Source organism: Camelus bactrianus, chromosome 22 (assembly GCF_048773025.1).
Source record: "Camelus bactrianus isolate YW-2024 breed Bactrian camel chromosome 22, ASM4877302v1, whole genome shotgun sequence".
Taxonomy (NCBI): domain Eukaryota; kingdom Metazoa; phylum Chordata; class Mammalia; order Artiodactyla; family Camelidae; genus Camelus; species Camelus bactrianus.
This window is the reverse complement of record NC_133560.1, coordinates 20,587,342-20,607,947: the sequence shown is the minus strand read 5'-3', so window position 1 is coordinate 20,607,947 and position 20,606 is coordinate 20,587,342. Positions and strand designations below refer to the sequence as shown.

Genomic DNA, 20,606 nt, shown 5'->3' with positions numbered 1-20,606 from the left:
CTTGGACTTCTTCACTTTGGCTTGCAGCGACAACCTGCACCTTGGGGTCTCAGCCACACCTTCAAGGGCTGAGGTTAGGCAGAGGCCCCACGGGGTTCTGGAAACTGTTGAGGGTTGGGACGAGTTTTTAGGGTAGGTAGGTGTCTACCTGGTGAAAAACAGATGGGGCTAGAGTTGTGGGGGTAGGGTTAGGTCGCAGGCGCTAAGAATCCACAGGCATGGCTGATAGTGGCACTGACTTTATTGTCTTTGGGAGGCCTGGAAGGGTCGGGTCCTGAGGAGCAAAGGGGGCAGGAGATATGGGGAAGTTGTATGGCCTTGGCCTTAGGTGGTGGGCATCTGGGGTGCCTCAGCCTGCGAGTGCCCATTGGCGTCACCAGTACAGCCGTTGGGGGCGGTTGGTGCTGATCCTTTCTTGCAAGGAACAGGGCAGGCAGTGGCCACAAGCCCAACTCGCTTGAGGCCAGGGCGCTCCATCTTGTGCTCCAGAAGCATGTGGTTCTGTGGCGGGAGCCCCACGCAGGCCCTGGGGGAGGGTCAGGGCTCAGCAGGGCCAGACCCCAAGACTAGTGCCCTGCGCAGCCCTGCCAGTGGACATCTGGGCCATGGATGGGGATCCCCAAGGCCGGGGCACACCTGAGGATGTTCTCAATGCAGCTGCGCTGGCGGAAGAGCGCGTTGACCACAGGGCTGCCCGGCGGCACAAGCGGCGCCTTGAAGAGGAAGCCCAGTAGTGACAGCACCGGGTGGAAGCTCTGCGGCTCTGGGTCGACGTCGGTGCAGAAGGTCACCCGCTGGCATAGTTCAGTCAGCAGAGCCAGGTCCAGCATGATGGGCGCGGCCAGGAGTGAGTCCTGCAGGGCCAACGAGTCAGGAGCTGGGCCAGGCTGGTGGGCAGCCCCACTCCTGTCCCTTCTTGCCCCGCACCTCGCACGTGTTGTGCAGCACCAGTGTGTTGGTACCGCCTAGCATCAGCTCCGATGTGTACTCATCCAGTGCGCGCTTGCTGTCACCCACGTATGGCACGTACTTGATGACCACCTGGGGGACAGCATGAAGTCACACAGGTCCCTGCCTTTCTGTGTTGGGGACGCCTCCCACCCCTCCTGCCGCGCCTGCGCCCCACGCACGCAGTGGTCTGGCTCCTCGCAGGGCGCGTAGAGCACTGGGTTGCTCTGCACCATGTCGTCCACCACACTGCTCTTGGACACCTCCTTAGACCGGAATTGTGGCGGCGCCGACAGGTTCTGCCCGTCGTTGTTGCCCAAATGGTTATAGCTCACGATGGACATGGTCTGGGGGGACAAGAGGACCTGTAGCAGCTGCAGACTCTGCAATGCACAAGCCCAGCCCTCGTGGCCCAGGACCCCCATCCTGAGCTGAGCAGCCCCCCAAGTCCACGCACCTTGAGGCCGGAGCCGATAAGGAAATCAACGAGCACAGACTTGACTTTGGTCTGGCCTGACTTAAAGTCGTCTCCACCCACAAAGACGCGGCGCTGCCACGCCAGCTCGAGAGCACCAGGCACCAGCGTGTTCTGTGGGGACCCATTGAGGAAGGCACAGCCCTCCAAGATGCTGGCCACGGCAAAGAGCGTGGAGGGCGACACCTCCAGACCCAGCTGCAGGAACAGGCGGGCAGTCAGCGCAGCTTGGGGGCTGGCCCTGACCCCACCCAACCCCATCACTGGGCGCACCCACCTGGATAGTGCGCAGCAGGTTCTCAGCAGTGTCATTAAGGCCCGGGACCACTTCACAGAAGCGCTCCGTGTTTGCTGTCCACAGCACGATGACTTTGTCCAGCCCGGCGCTGGACCGGAAGTCACGGATGTCACTACGGATCTGCTCCAGCTGGGGGTTGGGGGAAGAGGACAGAAGAGGGAGGTTGTACAGGCTCCCCCGACCTGTGAAAGCCTGGGCTATTCAGTTGCCTAAGTGCAAAGTAGGGCCTGAACCCACGGGATGGGAGCATGGGGACAAAGACGGGAGAACAGGTGGCCGGGGGGACAAAAATGGCGGGGGAGAACAAGTGGCAGGGGATAAAAGGGGTGTAGGGAGGGGCAGCACCTGCTGTGCGCGTGTGCCCTGAATGAGGTTGTCGGCGCGCGCACTCTGGTTAGCTGCGATGAACTCCGGGATGTAGACAGAAGGCCGTGGGTGCAGGGCCTCCATGTGCGGCCACAGCTGCTCCTGCAGCCCCCAGTCCAGTACCTGCGCGCGCCGCATAGCCTCCGCCAGGTTCAGCGACGATATGTCCCAGCCTAGAGGGGACCCTCAAGCTCGGCCCGGCCCGCTGCCTGGGCCCCTCCATGCCCCGCCTCCCACCCTACCCCCGGCCCAGGGCCCCGCCCACCGTCGAACACCAGGTCGTCGGGCGCCACCATTGGCAGCAGCGCGTTGAAGGGCACGAACACCTCCTGGCCCTCGGCGTCCAGGCCCAAGCTAACGGTGCCCGCCTGCGTCAGCGAGCCGTAGTAGTTGGCTTCCTGGGGAGCGGTGCGGAAGATGGGGCCAAGTGAAGGGTGGGTGTGACATGGGGAGGGCTACGAGCCGGCAAGGGCCCCGGCCCGGCACCCTCAAACTCCGCCTTACTGTTAAAGGCTCTTCAGCAGAGTGCTCCAAGCCAGGACAGGAAGCAGCTCCTCCATAGGTCCCATCTAGAAGTTCCCCCACACCTTAGGCTCCGCCCCCGTAAGACCCCTAAGGAGTCCCCGCCTCCCCATGGAAGCCCCTCCCAGGAGCCCGCCCGCAGACAGGAGCCCCGCCCCCTGCGGACCCTCTCCTCCGTTGAGCCCCTCCCCGCGTGGATTCCTGCGAGGCCCTCTCTTCCACCGAGCCCCGCCGGACCTCCCACCTTGCGGCCGGTGCGCGTGGGCCAGGACAGGCGCAGTCGGTTGGCCAGCACGGCAGCGGTCAGCGTGGAGCCGTTGTTCCCGCCCCAGCCGACGAGCATGACCCCGAGTCGGGGCACTTGCCGGGAGGTCCGGAAGGTGAAGCGCGTGGACGTGGGGTGCACCTGGGGGCAGGCGCCGCGGTGAGCTGGGGACCACAGGCCCCTCCCCCCTCTCTGCAGGGAGGGCGTCGCAGACGTTGGGCAATTGCCGCTCCCTCCCGCCTCCCTGGTTCCCCCAGCCCCACGGTCCACTTGGTCCCTCGCCTACCTTGAGGACGCCGCCCTCGCGGCTGACGCACGTCGTCCTGTACTCGTATTGCGCCTCGATGGCCTCGGGGCTGTAGACTACGTCGGGGCTCTCGACCACGAACTCGGCTGCGGCCTCCATCGCGGCGAGCTGGAGGCACGAGGTTGCCAAGAGGTCAGCGGGGACCTGAGGGCTGGCCGGGCCAAGCCGACTTCGGTCGGTCCCCGGGAAGACTGCACCTCTCCCAGGCGGCACTCACCAGCGCGGAGTCGGCTGAGACAGCGGCGGACGGCTAGGGCTCCGGGCGCGCGAACTCCAGAGAAAAGAGCCGCGGCCCCACCCCCGCCCCGCCCCTCGCCCCGCCCGCGCCCGGGAGGAGGGGCGGTCCCCGGAGCAGGGGGGAGGGCGCTCACCGGTCTTGGGCTTGGGTTCGAGGCCCTGCTGTCCTGAGCCTTCGCGGATATCTGGCCCCCGCCCGGTCTCTTGCGGCCAGGCAATCACGTGGGTTGCAGACCCCCGGCCCGAGCTCGGCGCGCGTGATTCACTTCGCACCACAGGCGGTTAGGGCCCTCGGCAGCGTATCCCCGTTTGCGAAAGAGGACTTGAAGGCTGCAAGTGAGCGCCAGGCCCCAGCCTCAAGGCAGGAAGTGGAGCTAGGAAAGGAGGCTGGGCCTTTGAGGAGTGGGGGGTCTCTGGAGAAACTGAGGCACGGGACGCTGAAGCAGAAGACTAAGCCAGGATTCGTATTTCAACGCTAGACACTCCTCCAGCCCAGGCTGCCTCCCCCTCCCCCTTTCAGTGCAGCAGCGCCCTCCGGGCACACCCCCACTCCCGACAGGGCTCACTCAGGGATTAGGGGGCTGCGAGGCCTAGGTTTCCCCACTTGTAGCAGGAGGGCTTGATAGGGCCAGGCTGGAGTTGGGGTGGAGGAGGCTGTTCGCTGGGGAAGGGAGGGAAGGGGGTGGGCAGGGCAGAGGCAGCCAGCTGGGGAGGAGCTAAGCCTGCACAGCACTGAGCCCCTCTAAGCGCCAGTGATAAAGGAGCGTGGGAACCCGGCAGGCGGGCGGGGGCGGCTCCCCCAGGAACTTTCCAAAACAAGCGGCCTCCTCCGGCTGGAAAGTTTCCACCACTGGAGCTGACCCAAAAGGTGAATAGTTGGGATCATTCGCAGGAAACATGGTCAGGGCCTGGCCTTGGGGGGTGGGGGCTTCTGGTCTAGGCTTTGCCCTCAAGGGGCTCTAGAGTGGGGAAGTCAAAAGTGGACTGGGGACCTAAGAGGCAGGGTTGGGCAGGGCAGACTGCCTGGAGGAGGTGGGTGCTGGAAGGGGTCTTGAGATATGAAGACATCTCTTATCAAAGATATGAAGAGCTGCCTGGGAAAAAACCTAGGGGAGTGGTTTCTAGGGCATATGAAAAGGGGATGGGTGTGAGGGGGAGGGAGGCAGTTTGGGGACCAGGGCAGAACTTCAGGGCTGGGGATGGGGATTATGGTATAATAAATATTTGAGTTTTGTCCCCAGTTCCTGGCTTGAGATTGAGTTTATTCATAGGGGCCAGTGATTTACTCAATCCTGTCTATGTGCTGAAACCTCTGCTAAAAACCCCTAAACAATGGGGTTTGGGTGAACACATGGAGGTGCTGGGAGGGTGGCATACCTGGAGTCGTCCTGGCAGCCTCGTGCCATCCCCTACACCCTGGCCTCTGCATTGCCTCCATTTGGTGATTGAAGTGTTTTCCTAAGCACTGAGGGCCATTCTAGCAAATTACCAAACCTCCAAGGGGGTAAAGGAACTCCCAATTTATAGCTGAATGGTCAGAAGTATGGGTGGCCAGAGACTTTGTGGTTGGTGTCTGAAATGGGGCCCTGAGCCCCATAACATGTGGGGTCTGATGCCAGACCTGGGAAGTGAACTGTTGGATGTCCAATTGGTGTTGGAGAATCTGAGGGAGCTGGCGCCTCCAGGCCACATGTGACATCACAGGAATGTGTACAGAAAAATCTCCAAAGACCCAGCCCTGGGGAACCCCAGCATTCACAGGGCAGCCTGTGAGAGGTACTGGCAGGAAGGTGGTGTGGGGCAGAGACAGAGCGGGCCCAGGCAGGCTCCCTGGAGGGGCAGTGCTGGGGCAGCGGGGAGAGACATGGCTTCTGCTTGCTTCTATGCCAAGCAGTCAGTTGGAGCTGTAAGGGGACAGTAGGGACTGTCTGGGGGTGTGACACAGCGTGAGTGTGCTGCCTGCAGGTGGTCCATGAGTGACCAGGGACCCCCATACCCATGAGACTGCAGGCTCCCAAGGGCAGGGGCAGAGCTTTCTCAGTCACTGCTGAGTGCCAGTGCCCAGACTGAGCCTGGTGCACAGAGGGCTGGTGGGACCCAGGTGGTGGCAGGAGGACATTGTCCAGCAAATGGCAGGGGCTGGTGGGCAACACAGAGCCCCTTGGCCACGGTGCAGGTCATGAGGGCGAGAAGACCCTTCTGGGCCCCCTGGGGGCTAGACTTTTGGTGTCCTCAGCTCAGGAAGGATGGTCAGGGAACGGCCTGTGGCCATGGTGCACTAAGGGCCCAATGACGAGGGTGCTGCGGGCAAGCCTGGCAGGGGGCTGGTGGGCAGGGCAAGGCTGAGGCGTGACGAGGCTGAAGGAGGCAGGTGTCGGCCCTAGGCCCCAGGGTGTAGGGACAGAGATGTTATCCCGTTAGAACGGCGTGGCCAGGCCGCCCAGGGAGCAGGGTACATTCTGGCCCGCAGGGCCTGGCTGACCTCACCTCCCGCGCCCCTCAGATTCCTGGGCCGCCTCAGAACTCAGGCCAAGGCCGCTGGCCAGCAGGGCCACTGGAGAGGCTAAGACCCACTGTCCCTGACCCCTGGACCCCTTTAATCCTGGTCTTATTCTTTGTCTGTTTTTCCTTCCTAAAATAAACATCCCCCTACCATGTCCTTGGAGGGTAGAACCTGCCCCCTGCCTTCGGAACAAGGGGCAAGGACAGGCATCCCAACTGGTGTCCTGGGTCTGTGGGGCTCCACTGGGCCTCAGTGTTCCTGTCCCCACGGGGGCCACAGGGACCCTTACCCCCAGCATTCCAGCCTGGGAGGAATTACCTAATAGTGCCGTTACTCACCATTTTCATCAGTCAGTCACAGCTCAGTTACCCAAAATAAGGGCACTCCCTTGGTCCCATGTGGCCCCACTACTGGGGGCTTTGGTGCTGCCAGGGACCCGGGGATCTCCCTGCCTGGCTCAGCCTACCCTATTCATGAGGTGGGGAGGGCCTACCCTGCTCACACACCAGTCATGGCTCCCCGCTGTCCCCACCATCTCAGACATTTCCTCCCTATGACCTGGCGGTCTGGCCTCCTGCTCTGGCACCTGCAGGGCCCTCGACCTCAGGTTAGCCCTCCACCTGCTGGACTCACTCCTGGGCAGTGGCTCTGGCAGCCTGCCCAGGACGCCTTCTCTGCCCAGTACCAGCCTATGCACCCCCCTCCACTCGTTACTGTGGTCGCCCCAGGGCCAGGTTGCCTCCGGACTCCTGCCCACCCCCACACAGAACCAACCCCCACCTCTGGGGACTGACATACGCACACCCAGCTTGGGCTGATAGGTTCAGTTCAGTGAAATTTATTGTAGGTTGAAAAAAATCAGCATTCACCTGTTAAGTGTACAAAAAGGACACTAGATCTTTTAAGAAAATACTAGGAAACCAAAGATGCAGATGCCTTTCAATTGTAACATTTTGGCAAAAGTGAAAAGTTCTTGTAAACACCAACTCCATGGCTCAAAACAGTTTTTCTCCACAGTACAATATTAAAAGAAAAAAAAAACACAGTATCAATAAGTTAGACCATATTTAATCAGCTAGAACTTTTGTCCATCAACCCCCAAAGCACAAAACATTTCTTAGCTTCAAAATTCCTTAAAAGGAGAAAAACAACAACAAAAAAACAAGAAGAAGAAGGAAATTCAACTGAGAGTCCCTTGAACTGGATCCGGGGGCAGAGGGCAGGCAGGTCGGCCTCCACGGTGTGGCCTCCGACAACCATCCCGTTTCACCAAGTCTGCAGGTCCAGCCGGGTACAAGATGGCTGTCTGCAGAACTCGGCTTCCAGGGTCTGCTCAGCCCTTCCCCAGATGAAAAACAACACAACAGCTATTGAAACATAAAGGATGAGCTTCCTTGGCACTCCAGGCACCCCAGGGGTCCCGTGGAGACTCTGGGGTGGGTGGGCACACTGCAGGCGCGCCTGCTCTTTGGGAAGCAATTAGGAGACACCCCCACAGCTTAGAAAAAGACGTGTCTGAGTGAGCAGTTCTGCTCTCCCTGCCTCACTACAGTTGGTGGAAGCAACCCCCCTCCCCATCTGTGACTCCTGGGCTGTGGGTCGCAACCACCTCTACCACCTTCCCCAGTCGTGGCTTCGCTGAACGTGGCCCTGAATTCACATGAACGCATGCCTCAGACCCCAGTACACCCTGGCGGGGCCCCTCACACACACACACAAACACACGCACCTCCCCCCGACACTTTGGGGGACATCAGACTAGGCACAGTGACTAAGCAGCAATTGGGGTGTCTGCAGGCCTGCGTCCCCAGGGTGGATAGATCAGGCGCCTTTTCTGAGCTCACTCTTGGGGGTCCCCCTGGCTCCACCAACCCCTAGCCCCTCCCTGAGTGCAAACCCTGCAGTGGCTCTGCAAAGACGACCCCAGGACCCATGAGTGGGCTGAGGGGCGGAGCGAGGTCAACAGCATGGAGACCACTGGGTCTCAACAGTGCGAAATGAAGAGCAGCAGCAAAGGGGAAAATTGAGAAGACGATCAAAAAAAAAAAAAACATCTGACACTGTTGCTGCAGAGCATGAGCTACAAGCACAGAAAACTCCCCGTGACCCCCGGACAGCTGAGGGCCTGAAATAGCAGGGGGGCCTGGTGGCTCCCAGCAGCTGCTCCCAGGCCAACTGGAGTTTTCGAAATAGAGCTATAGGGGTCGCGTCGCCTTGCCCGCCCCCTTAGAGCAGAGCCTCTGCTTGGGAGGGAGAGGCGGTGTCCGCGGGAGACCAGCCAGGGAGAGGCTCCCCCACCCCACCATGGGTTCTCCTCAGAGCTTGCAGGAACGACGCCGAACTTTCTGAGGGCGTCTGTTAATACTGTAGAAAGGACACAGGGCAGCGTCTAGACCCTGGACATCCAAGGAGGGGAGGCACAGGTTTAGAAAAAAGATGCTTTCTCTTTTGTACAAAAATAGACTCAAGTCTCATAAGCAGTAGCTAAAAGTGGCTGTCTTTGTATAAAACTAGAAAAGGCCAGGCAGGCTGGCCTCGGAGTCTTTCACTGACAGGAAGTTGATGCCCCTTGGGCTGGCGAGGAGGTGGGCTCCTTGGGGAGCCCGTCCTAGGCCGGGGGGCTGCTCAGGAGGTGTGGGGCCTGGGGGAGCCAGATACCCCACCTGGATCTGTGTGACCTGTGGGCACCAGGGCGGCAGGGGCTCCCCGGAAAGCCGGCGCTTCTGGCTCAGATGAATGTGTCTTCCTCATGTTTATTTTTTTAAATAAATCTCTTTTTTCCTCATCTTCAGCTCCCCCTCGCCCCCAGCTCCCCCACCATTCAGAACAGTCAGCCGGGTGAGGCCAGCTGGCCTGGCTGGCCGATGGGACCTCCTGCCCGGTGGCCTCGGGCTAAGGCCAGGCCTGCAGCTGCCGCTGGTCGTACTCGGCGATGAGCCTCTTTATGTGGGCCAGCTTGCTGTGCAGGTACTCACAGCGGTGCTTCTCCTGGCTGTAGTTGGTGTTGGTCTGTAAGAGAGTGGTGGACACGGCTCAGAGCCCAAACTGAACCTCAAGCCCCACTTGGCTGCCCCAGGTTCCCACTCCCCCTGCTTGCAGGCCAGAGCCCTCCATGCCAGGACAGGGACCCCTGCTCTGACCCTGGGCTCCACCCTAGGAAGCAGGTCAGGGCCAGGGTGAGAGCCAGAGGCAAGATAGGTCATGAAGCTTCAGGATGGGCTGGGGCCTGGCTGGCAGGGAACCGCCCCAGTGCACAGGAGCGCACACGTGGCCAACCACATGGCCTTCAGGAACAAGAGCTGATGTCCTGGAACCACATCACAGGAGATGGTAGGGAAGCCTGAGGCTGGGGGCTCGGTGCCCCTAAAGAGACAGCCTGAGCCCAGGAGGCTGGGCATTCCTCCCAGACTAGCAGCTAAAGACTCAGATAGGGCCAGGCTGGGGGTGGGGAATTTTGGTTCCTCCCCTGGAGCCTTTGAGGGAGTTGGAAAGGGCCTGGGCTGCACCCACCAAGCAATGGGAGAGCTGGAGGGGTGCAGGGGTGTCTGGTGAGGGGCTGTGCCAAAGCTCACGGGACAACCCAGCTCCTCAGCTGTAAATACAGGCAGGGGCTACTCTGAGGGCCTGAGACCAGCCGGGTTAGGCCCTTCCTCCCTCTCTCCCTCCTCTCCCAGACTCTGGTGTTACTTACCTTGAAACAGCTTCTTCTGACCACCCCCAACCTACCCCCCACAATGGGATGGAGACTCACCTTTTTGATTTTTCTATATTCCTGCAAAATCTGCCCACGAGTAGTCTGGAGAAAAACAAAAGAGAAAGCGAACAATACTTTACCTGCAAGACACCCCAAATGAGTGGCCCCTTCTCCCTGATAACCTGTGACCTGTGCCTGCTCAGGGACAATGGCCTCAGCATGGCGTGATGGTGCGAGGCAGTACAGGGGAGGGGCAGCTGGGGGATGAACAGGGCAGGGGGAGGAAGCTGGACCCGGGGAGCGAGGGGCAGGGCCCAGCCTCAGGGACAAGCACGAGGCCACACAGTGGGAGGGATAGGCTGGTCAGAGCCACGGAAGGAGGCAAAGAGCAGGCAGGATGGCCTCCTTCCCTCCCACCCAGCTGGCCTGTCCAAAGTTCAAGGGCAAGCACAGAGGCCCCCTGACCACCTCAGGGCACAGGGGAATGCTGGGGAGTGTCTGGGGGCTTGCCTTAGACCCTTCGAAACCCATTACGCCTCCAATCACAAGCCATCTCCTCTGGAAATCAAAGTAGCCTCCATCAGGGGAGACAGACCCTGATACCCTGACTACTCAGGGCTGGCCCTGCAGGCAGATAATCAGCTCTGAAGGGTGGCACAAGGAGGAGGCCGGTGTCCCAGGGATAGTGACTAAACCCCCTGCAGTGAGTTCCCACATGGGATGGCTTGAGGAGCCCATGTGCCCAAGGCCAGAGGAAAGGGTTGGGGGTGGGGGGACCACAGGGACCATCTATTCCCTCCCACATTCCCCTATGGCTGTAACAGCACTGATGGGCCAGGGGACGCGGCCTGGCCCTGTTCTTCCTCCTGGGAGCCAAGGATTCTCCTGTGATGCAGGTTAGCAGGCTGCAGAGAGGACCCCAGGTGCTCTTGGAGGTGGACCCATACACCTCAGCCTACTGTTCCCCGGCCATCTCTGCTGCTTGGAACACCACCCCTGCCCCCACAGGTCATCTCCCCCTGGGGAGTCGGTCATGACCCGCCTCACTGCTGGGGAGGTTGAGTCCAAGGGACAGGCCACAATCACACAGAGTGGGAAACAGGGGCTACAACGTAATGTGTCCAAGGATGCCAGCATCCGGCAGAGCCATCTGATGGCAGGGGCAGAGGGCCATGAGCAGGGGTTCCACCGCTACCTCGTACTCCTCGGAGCCCTGGGAGAGCTGCCGGAGCTGGGCGTCGAGCTGTGTGAAGCGCCGCGTGATCTGCTCGATGCGGGCGTGCAGGTCTCGGTACTCGCTATACTCGGCGTTGAAGTCGTTCTTGTAGCTCTGGCGCTGCTCCGAGGAGGAGATGGTGGCATATTTTCTGGGGGGGGGGGGACAGGAGAGAGGGGCTGGCAGGGCTCAGGGGTACTGCTGCAGAGACCCTGGAAATACCCATGGCCAGGTGGCCGGCCCCACCCAGGAAAACGGCCCTGACCTGGCACAGACCAGGCAGTTGGGAACTCACACAGGGACACAGGTCAGCTGTGCCTCTAACCTGCAGTGCAGGGGTGGGGAGGGGCTGAAGCCTCTGGTGAGAACAGCGGCAAGGGAAGTACTCACAGCAAGTAGTCGGGCGTCTCCGAGGTGGACGTGGGGACACTTGAGCTGCTACAGGTCCCGTTTAAACCTACAAAGAGCAAACACAGCTCTTGAGTCCACGGCGAGATTTGCAGGTTTCCTGCCCTGCTGTCTGCAGGCCATGGAGAGGGATTGCTGAGGCCACACAGCGGAAGCCAGGAGGTGTGAGCGCTGCCAAGGGCCGTCTGGCCACCTCAGGAGGTCCCGCCGGAGCCGGCAGTACCTTCAGCCCAAGGGAGAGGTGGTGAGCCGGCATGGCATGTCTCCAAAGCACAGCCGTGTAGAGCGCAGAGGGCCAGACAGCACCGTGGGCACTTTTTCAGCAAGGACCCAAAAGGATGGGTTAATCTTAGGGCCAAAGCCTTGTCCAGAGCTTGACCCATCCAGAGCCTTGGCTGCCTCCACTAACATCATGGAAAAGGTCACTAAGCTGAAAACCAGTGACCCCTGGCCGAGTCCCTAGGACATCCCAGTCTCCAGCTCTATATGACAAAGACAAGTAGCTGCAGGGAAAGCCCTGGCTCCTGCCCATGCCTCTCTCTGCTGATGGGAGTCGAAGGCCCTGTGGGCTCTGGTCCCGGGTCTGAGCCACACGTGCTCCTGCCCCAGCACTGGCTACAGGAGGCCATCACATCACTCTGTCATCCCTGCAGCAGCTGAGCTGATTCCTGCCCCACTTTGTCCCCTCCACTGGCTTCTCCTGTGCCTCCCCAGGGCAGGGGGCGCAAGAACATGCCTGAGAGTTCACCCTGCAGGGCCCAAGTCTGGGTGCCTGTCTCCACACAGGGGTCAGTGGGCCTGAGCTCGGTCTGGCTGAGCCCAAGTCCCCCACCCAGCATGCCAGCCTGCCCAGGAAGGCACCCTTCGGCCATCAGAGGGGTCCATGGCCTGAGCAAGAGTCGCGGGCAGGTACAAGGGTGGGCATAAAACCCAGGAGTGGGCCTGCAGCACAGAGGGATGAGGATGGCCAGAGGGGGCCCTTGAGAGGCTCGAGTGGGGGCCATGGATAGGCTGAGCAAAGCCACCTGCCCGACAGGTGAAGGCTGCTGCATCTGTCAAGGTCAAGGTGATCACAAGGCAGGGCTGGGACAGCAGGGCCAGACTAGGGGGACAGTGCCATGCAAAAGGGTGGGTTAAACTGATGCCTGTCCCTCTGCCCCACGGGACACAGGGCTAGGAAGCCCCCTCAGGTACTGACCTAGACCCCTCTCCAGGAGTCCGGGGGAGTGCGCAGAGAACACTGTCGCTGTTAAAGGGAGGTGGGTGGCTCCTTCCTGCGCATATCCCCCACCCAGGAAGAGGCCTCAGTGGCAGTGGTGGGGTCAGGTGGGTGCCTGGAGGGGGGAGGGGCTCTACGCCCACCTGTTATCATTGCCAGTCGAGCTGCCCGAGTGACATGGGTTAAGATGGATCACCTGGCACCAGACTCGGCTGCTAGTGCCTCAGTTGTCCTTTTCCTTTTTCTTGGGGCATCTACTTCCTGGTCTGCCTGACCCTAAACCTTACTTTCTCACTTCAGCCTGGGGCCGATGCACACGGGACAGGATCTGAAGCCAACCGAGACCTGTGCGTGGGGCCGGCCAAGGTGGCATCTTCCTGGTTCCATCTGATGCCCAGCCCCACAGGCCTCCTTCTCAGAACCCTGCCTGGAGCACGTGGGATCTTCCGCTGTTTGGGATAGAATAAGCTGCCCGGATGCTCAGGGCCTACCTCCCTGGGCGGGACCTGGAGGACGGGGCATTTGCTCACGGGACCAGGCAGCCTTCTCCTTGTCAGCCCATCCACAGGCACTGGGAAGCCTAGTGCGCAGCAGGGCTGAGGGAACCCAGGGGACTGAAGAAACAGAAATGTCTGTCTCCACCCGAACAACCCCACAGTTCCAGGACCACAAAAGGAGGTGCTGGCATAGCCTTTCTGGAGGACAGCTGAGTGACAAACTAAAAAGCCTTAAGGAGAAAGTGGCTCCACCCTTGATCCAGGAATGCCCCCTGCTGGGGACCCTCCTGAAGAAACCAACTAAAAGCTGTAGCAGGTGACATGGCCCGGGCTGCCCCAGGACTGAAGCTACAGCCGCCACCCCACATAGCTGGTGTGGCTGCATACCTGTTGACAGGTTGATTAGATTAAATCACACGAACAGAAAATCAAAATGGAGTCAGTATTCCTAAGAGGACTCTCTAAAGTGGAGCCAGGAAACCATTAAGGAAATGTGACTTAAGTACGTCTCCACCTGGATGGAATCTTGACCTTCTGACCTGATGAAGTGATATTCCAGAAACTCGTGACACCCCGCCGACTTCTCAGATCCCTAACCTGAAAGAATATTTTCCGACTTGTGACAGAGTCGATCACCATTCTCACCAGGTGACATTTAACAAACTTGTGGCTTTTTATCTTTATAAGCCTGACTCTCTTCCTTGAAACACTCTTTCAGGGCTACCTGAATGTATGTCGCCCAAATCATAATTCTTAAGACTCCAAATAAACTATTCTCTTATTTGAAGCCTCATAAATTATTTTTTGGGTTGACAGCAGCCACAAAGGGTGCTCAGCTCAGGTGCCTGCGGCTATAAACTCAGCGGCACTGGCTCTGGGGTAATGACCCTGCCTCCACCACCATCCCTGCCCATCCATGTGCCTCCCTAGTGCCCTAGGCCCCCCCGAGATTTCCCTGCTCAGCACACGGCCCCCGCCAGCCTTGCACCCCTCATCTCACTGCTGTGATCCCAGGTCTCTCAACTGCCAGAAGCTTTCCCACAGGCTACAAGACCTTGTTCTGGCTCTTACCGCCTGCTGTTCTATGGACAGTCTCCCCCACTCCTTGTGGTCCCACCTCCCAAACCCTTTCTCCACTGGTTAAAATGTTTGCTTAGCAGGTCCATGGTGATCCAGGGACTGCCCGCCCTCCTCCCTGCCAGGCCCTGTTCCCCACCGCCTTCCCTGAGTCCCAGCCCTGTCTGGCTCCCTCTCAGTGTCTGAGATCTCCCTGCAGCTAGAACTGCGGCCTGGAGCTTGTTCCTCTCCCTGGGTGTTGTCCCCTCGCATGAGCCATCTGTCAGGCTCTGAGCCCCTGGCCCTGAGAACTGGCCTGGCACACAGCAGGACTGCAGGAGGCTCCGGGAACAACAACGCCAGGGCATTCAGACGAGCCAGTGTGAGGACACTGGGTGCAAAGGGGCCTAATGTGCAGGATGAGCCAAAGTGGGGACTCATGGTGTGGCCCCTCAGCACTCTGTGGAGTAAGAGTGGGCATAGGGCCAGCACTTAGGCTCCCAGTGACACCCTTTGGCAGAGCTCCCTGCCCATAGGCCTGCCTCTCAACACCTACCTGGGGCAACTGGTGGGGCTCCAAGGGGACCTGGCATATGGTCTGGGGTCCGGACCCGGTGCCTGTCCTCAGCCGCCCTCTCCTTGTCTTTGTGCTTCTTGCTCTTCTTCTTGGACTTGCCGTGCAAGGAGCTGCCGTGGGGCCTGCTGGGCTGGGCACAGTCCGTCAGCAGGGGCAGGCTGAGGCGTGCAGTATGGGCTGAGGTGGCTGCTTCCCCACGCTCACAGTCCCGGCCACTGTGGCCCAGGTCGTTGCTGACGTCGGCCAGGGGGTCGTGGGCCCGTGGGGGCTCCAGCCGCAGGGGCAGGTGGGCGTCCGTGCCAGCCAGTGGGCCCGGGGTGGGCAGCAGGGCCTCACGGCTGTGGGGTGCACTCAGCTTTCCGTTGACTGCAGGCTGAGGTCTCTGGGTGAAGTGTGATACCCTGGGTTTCTTGTTAGCCAGAGGGTCGATGAAATCAGGAGGCTGCGGACGTTTCTGAAAAAGAAGAGACCATTTCAAAGGAGCGCCTGTGCCCAGAATTTCTGGTGTTTCCAGGGGAGAGGCTGGGCAGCTAGAGGCTAATCCTGAGCCTAGCAAGGCCACAGGCTCCGAGGAAACCCAGGGACCGCATGCAAGGCCCTTGGCGACCACACGGGGGCGCACAAATACCAGCCAGGCCCACCAGGCCCAGGATGCCCAGCACTCGGCAACATGGGCCTGCAGGAGGCTCAGCTGGGCCCAAAGGCCACGAGAACAGAGGAAGGGTGGCCAGGTCATCAGTGGACCTGGTTCCAGCCCATAAGGGCCACCTCTGGGAACTAGTCTAAAACATCACTGTGCTCAGCATCTTCCTCACACGATGGGAAACAGTGACAGAACCAAGTCTGAGTGAAACAGGGCAGCTCCACAGGCCAGGACCATCACCTCCAGGGCCCTGACTACCTGGATCCCCATGGCAACCCTGTTACACGGTGTGGGCCTCATCCCCATTTCACAGATGAGAGGAGTGAAGCCTGTGAAGCAAGGCCAGACCACAGGAACAGAGGCAAGGTTGGAGCAGGTGGCCCAGGCCGAGGGTAGCAGGGGGGACACGAGTGAAATGAGGCCTTCCGTCCTCCATGATGTCCCCACAGCCACAGCATGCACAGGAAGGCTTCAGGGCCATGGACCTGGCCTGGGTGCCTCCAGGGCAGAAGAGAAGAGAAGAGAGGGCAGGCTAAGTAAGGGCCAGAGACGTGGGACTCACAAGTCAGAGCACGCAGGTGAGTGGGGACAGGTTTCACCAAAAAGCTCAAGAAACAGTGAGGGGAGGGTTTGCTGAAGATCAAGCCCCCACCAATGAGAACCCCCTGAATGCCCTTCCCGACTACTGACTAACATGGCAGTGACTACTGCTCACGGGGCTCCACTGGACACCAGCCGGCTACAGCCATACACTTGACTTTACAAGAGCCCTGGGAGGCAGGAGTGCCCACCCTACAGAGAAAGCACAAAGCTCTGTGCTGCAGTGGCAGGCCCTCCCTCGGCCACACTACGCACAGGTATCCCAGCCTAGGGGAAGCCAGCCGCTCACTCATTCAAGAAAACTTGTCAGCTCTGAGCTGAAGCCCAACAGGCTCCCCAAGCATCAAGGTCAGGTCAGGTCTATGGACTCGGGGTGAGACCCGCCGCCCTCCCCACCATTGTGCCGTCACAGCCACGCCTGCCGCTCCTACCTGAGGGGGTGAGGCTGAGCTCCCATGCTCGCCTGGAGGGCTGCTGGCAGCAAGGTCTCCAGGGAGGCTGCCTGTGCTCTGTGGCTGGCACAGCTTCCTGCAAAGGAGAAGGAAGGTAGGTTGGGGGGCTCCATGGGACACACTGAGGCCCACCTGTCTCTGCATCGACACCATGCTGTCCCACTCAGGCCCAGCAATTCGGGGAGAGCCTGCTCCCTGCTGAACCAGGGCAGGGTTGAGTGTGACAGGTACACCAGGGCCTGGCAGGCAGAGAGCAGTCTGAGCACTGGGATCATTCACAGCCACTCTACAGTCAAGGCCTCAGCCTCACTTCCAGACTCTCCCACTGGGTGTCCTATGCCGAGAGAAGGGTCAGATGATCATCCACTCATCTAGACTCTCATTACCATGGAGACCAGGGACCCACGTAGAATTGGGCAGACACTCAAGATCCGTGCTGTGTCCCCAGGGGAACTGGGGGTACTGGGGTGCAGGTCCTGACGCTTAAAAACAACTGTTCATCCAAATAATGCTCACTGCAGAAACAGAGAAGGCGTAAGAGACTAGATGACTTGGCCTGCAGTAGGAGGAACTCCCAGATTCAGCACCCATCTTCCTGGGAGCCCAGGCCATGGCACCTCTTTGAGGATGGCAGGGGTGGCCACCAGCCCACAGGGACCTGAGCACAACAATGTAGCCAGAGACAAGGGAAGAGACACCCCCAATGCTTGACGGGCAAACGGAGGCCCGGACAGTCACCCTGGCTCGGGGGCCCTCTCCGATCCACTTCTTGCACTCCCAGCACCCAGGCTGCGAGTCTTCCAGGAGCCCAGGCAGATGCGCATGGTGCTGAGGGCCCTCCTTGCCCTGTAGGGAAGCTGAGATGAGGTCTGGGGCTATGTCTGCGCTGTTTTAACCAGTGACAAGCAGAGCCCACCTCCCTGATCAACAGCCGCACCCCAGACTACTACTGCTGTCCCCTCCACAGTGGCCTGAAATTTAAGAATAGCCACAGGAAAAGTGCCTGATCCACGAGGCCGAGGGCAGGCAGGGCAAGTCTGCCATCCAGCCACTGGAAACACCCAGAGCTTACGGTTAAAGACAAAAGGCCAAGGACAGTTGTTTAAGGCCACTCTCTTTCAAGCCCCCACTAAAAAGGCATAAAAGACAAAGGGGAAGCAATGACATTCAACAATGAAAGCAGAAGTGCTAGTGGTGACCGGCCTATAGGATCCAAGAAATCCAAGTCCCGAGCAGCAGAGCCCAGGGGCCTGGGGTAGGAGCCTCAGGGCCCTCAGCGAAGGAGTTCCTGCCAGGCCATCTCCGCCCAGCCCTGCTCTGCTGTAGGGCAGCGGGGAAGGGAGCCCACAGTATGTTCAGAAGTGAAGGAGCCCAGGCCTTCTCCAGATGGCCAGGAGGCTGCTCAGGCCACACCTAGACAATGAGATGGACAGAGATGTGGCCTCAGGAGAAGAAGAAACAGAGGGGCCCATGGGAGATTCAGACACCTCAGTGGTCCTCCTGAGCAGGCTGAGCTGCCTACAGCAAAGTCATGAAAAGGCTGCACCTGGGTTTCCAGGCAACAAGTGTCAGACCCCAAAATAGACAGGAAAATGCATTTGAAAGGAAAGAGAGACTCTGTAAGGGGATGAAAACTTCAAATCCACAAGAAAAACACCAGCCTTAATAGTCTCAGAAAGACAAAGAACTTAAATACCCACTTCTTCAATACAGATAAATGAATAGCCAATAAGCGCATAAAAAGATGCTCAATGTCATTATTCATCCAAGGAAACACAAATCAAAACCACAATAAGCTACCAGTTCACACCTGCTGGGATGGACAGAATTTAAAAAAAAAATGGAAAGTAAGTGTTGGCGAGGATGTGGAGACACTGAAACATTTGTGCATTGCTGGTGGGAATGTAAAATGGTGCAGCCACTGAGGGAAAGAGTTTGGCAGCTCCTCAAAAAGTTAAACACAGAATTACCATTTGGCTTAGCAATTCCACTCCTCAGTATATATTTGAGGGAACTGAGAAAACCTGTGTCGGTTATATGTGTGTCCTCGTCCACAAGTGGTCGTGGCAGCACTATTCATAATCACAAAAAGTTTGGGAACAATCCAATTGTCTACTAACAGATAAATGAATGAACAAAACGTGGTACACCCACACACAACAGAACACTACCCGGCCATGAGAAGGAATGAAGCTCTGACAAGTGCTACAACATGGATGAAACTTGGAAGCATAGTATCGAATGAAAAAAGCCAGACACAGAAGGTCACATAGTGCGTGATCCTATTTATATGAAATGTCCAAAACAGGCAAATCCATCGAGACAGGAAGCAGATTAGTCATTGCCAGAGGCTAGGAGAGGGGGATGGGGAGTGATGGCTAATGCGGGGTTTCATTTCTGGGTGAATGCTTTAGAACTAGATAGAGGTGGTGGCTGCACCCTGGGAACTAGAAATAATTGCAAAAGAAGAGATGGATGGGAGAAGCTGAAGAAATCTCCCAAAAGTAGAAGGAAAAAAAAAACAACAATGGGGAAGACAATGGTGAACAGTGTCGGAGCACGGCCCCCAAGGGCAGAACCAGAGGAAGCGGGAGGGAGGACAGTGAGGCCTTTTCATGACCACACCCGAGACGGGAAGATGAGGTGAGTTTCAGACTGCAAGGGCTGCCGCGCCCGCCCAAGAGCACCGGCCAGGCTGTCCTGTGACCACTCAGATGCGCACAGAGCCAAGAAGGGACTTCCCCAGGGCCAGGCCTTCAAAGTGGAGGGAAAGTTCCTTCCGATCTATAAGTCCAGACTTGGCCAACTGCCAATTCAGTGTCACTGCCAGGTGTGAAGATCTGGCAACTGAACCTCCCAAAGCCCTCTCCTCAGAGAGACACTCCAAAGAGCTGTCATCTGTTCAGCACCAGGGCAGAATTACAGACCCAGGAACAAAAGGACCTTTGAGGGAGGGGGGCAGCTCCAGGTGGAACCTGCAGGACTCTTGGACCCTTGAAAGTGACAACAGGCCATGGGACAACCGGGGGGAGCTTGGGGTTGGACATGAAGGACAGAGAATGCTGGGTAGAGAAAGTAATAATGCAGCCAAGCAGGTTATAACTCCAGGGAAAGCAAGACATGTGTGAGATGGACTGAGGCTTGGACTATAGAGGCCATGCCCTAGGGAAGCTGAGGCCGGGACTCGGCCAATCGGGGGCACTGATTACAGGGCTAGGTGGGATGTGAGGCCTCATCCTGTACTGGGACGTCCATGGACTCCGCCTGGGACAACCAGGCTGGAACAGCTACAGACATGGAGACTCGAAGCACAGAGGAAGCATCCAAATAAACAGCCGAGACGCTGAGGTGGGTTTGTGCAGAGCAAAGCCAAGGGGGCTCACGCAGACCCTGGAAGCATGAGTGTGCTTAACTCAGGTATGAGTTCAGATGGAGGAAAAGGACACACTGTAGCCCATGGGGTGACACTGGTCCTCATGCTCTGCCTCTAACAACAGAAACACCCCAAGGTCCTGTTTTTCCTTACTGCCACGTGGCCATGGCTTCAAGAACTGCGATCAATGGGGCTTTCTTCAGAGAGGGAGTAACCTAAACAAGAAAAAAAGCCATACAGTCAGGTGCTTAGGGTAAACCAGGTGGTTGTGGGCATCCGCGGTGTTGACCCTGACCTCTGCCTACCAGTCAGTTCAAGCTACCCAGGGCAACAGGTGCTGTCAGCGTCCTGCGTGGCTTCCGGCAAGGCCGTTCCCCAGCCCACGCAGACAGACAAGAGCGCTTAGATGGCCCAGACCAAAAACTGCAGGAGGAAACACGGGCCTGGAACTGCACTGAGCACCAGAGTACGCATCCCCGGGGACCTCCCATCTGACACCCTGCAAGACTCAGCCCAGGTGCTGTTTCCTACAGGCCACACGCACACAGGCTGCTTGCTCTCGGCCACGCCCCTGCCCAGGAGCTCAGGGAGGCCAAGGCCCTAGGGGGCACCTAGTGGGAGGCTCTGAAAGAAGGAAAGCGGGGAGCAGCCTCACAGTGCCCCACCACATGTCCCTCAGCACCTCAAAAGCACTCATGTAGGCCTAGTCTACTACTTAATACTAGACCCTCTGCCAAAAAAAATGTGACAAATGGAAACACCTGTAGGAGGTGGCCGTGCCTACCCGGAATGTGTTCTGCTGGGGCCACAAAGGACCCCCAGAGAGGGGACTTGGGAGAGAGGGAAGCGTCTCCTGCCGAGGCTATCTCCTCTCAGCCTCCCTGAGCACACAGAGATGTCCAGACAGCCAGAGCAGTGACCCTGAGACAGCAGGTGAGGACCCTGCAGGG

The 20,606-nt window shown here is 58.8% G+C and overlaps 2 protein-coding genes across 2 annotated transcripts in view; both read right to left on the bottom strand.

Moving 5' to 3' along the window:
• Positions 1-223: 223 nt before the first annotated feature.
• ISYNA1 (inositol-3-phosphate synthase 1) lies at positions 224-3,546 on the bottom strand. The gene is made up of 11 exons (XM_074350398.1): positions 3,399-3,546; positions 3,161-3,289; positions 2,854-3,015; positions 2,353-2,485; positions 2,067-2,260; positions 1,701-1,850; positions 1,406-1,621; positions 1,131-1,295; positions 928-1,041; positions 637-854; positions 224-526 (listed from the first exon to the last, which is right to left on the bottom strand). The coding sequence occupies exons 2-11, from the start codon at positions 3,278-3,280 to the stop codon at positions 325-327; spliced, it is 1,674 nt and encodes a 557-aa protein (XP_074206499.1). The 5' UTR covers positions 3,281-3,289; positions 3,399-3,546; the 3' UTR covers positions 224-324.
• Positions 3,547-8,658: 5,112 nt separating this feature from the next.
• ELL (elongation factor for RNA polymerase II) overlaps positions 8,659-20,606 on the bottom strand; it is a 67,168-nt gene continuing 55,220 nt past the window's right edge. The window contains exons 7-12 of the mRNA XM_074350397.1: positions 16,263-16,359; positions 14,568-15,042; positions 11,222-11,288; positions 10,811-10,982; positions 9,673-9,717; positions 8,659-8,930 (exon numbers count right to left, since the gene is read on the bottom strand). Of these exons, the coding sequence (XP_074206498.1) occupies positions 8,814-8,930; positions 9,673-9,717; positions 10,811-10,982; positions 11,222-11,288; positions 14,568-15,042; positions 16,263-16,359 (973 nt within the window). The 3' untranslated portion in view covers positions 8,659-8,813. The remainder of the gene's footprint in view (positions 8,931-9,672; positions 9,718-10,810; positions 10,983-11,221; positions 11,289-14,567; positions 15,043-16,262; positions 16,360-20,606) is intronic.

Coding starts and splice junctions, on each gene's coding strand:
- ISYNA1 (XM_074350398.1), bottom strand. CDS start 3,280: ATGGAGGCCGCAGCCGAGTTCGTGGTCGAGAGCCCCGACGTAGTCTAC. Junction 3,016..3,160: donor GCGAGGGCGGCGTCCTCAAG/GTAGGCGAGGGA, acceptor GCCTGCCCCCAG/GTGCACCCCACGTCCACGCG. Junction 527..636: donor TGCATTGAGAACATCCTCAG/GTGTGCCCCGGC, acceptor ACCCTCCCCCAG/GGCCTGCGTGGGGCTCCCGC.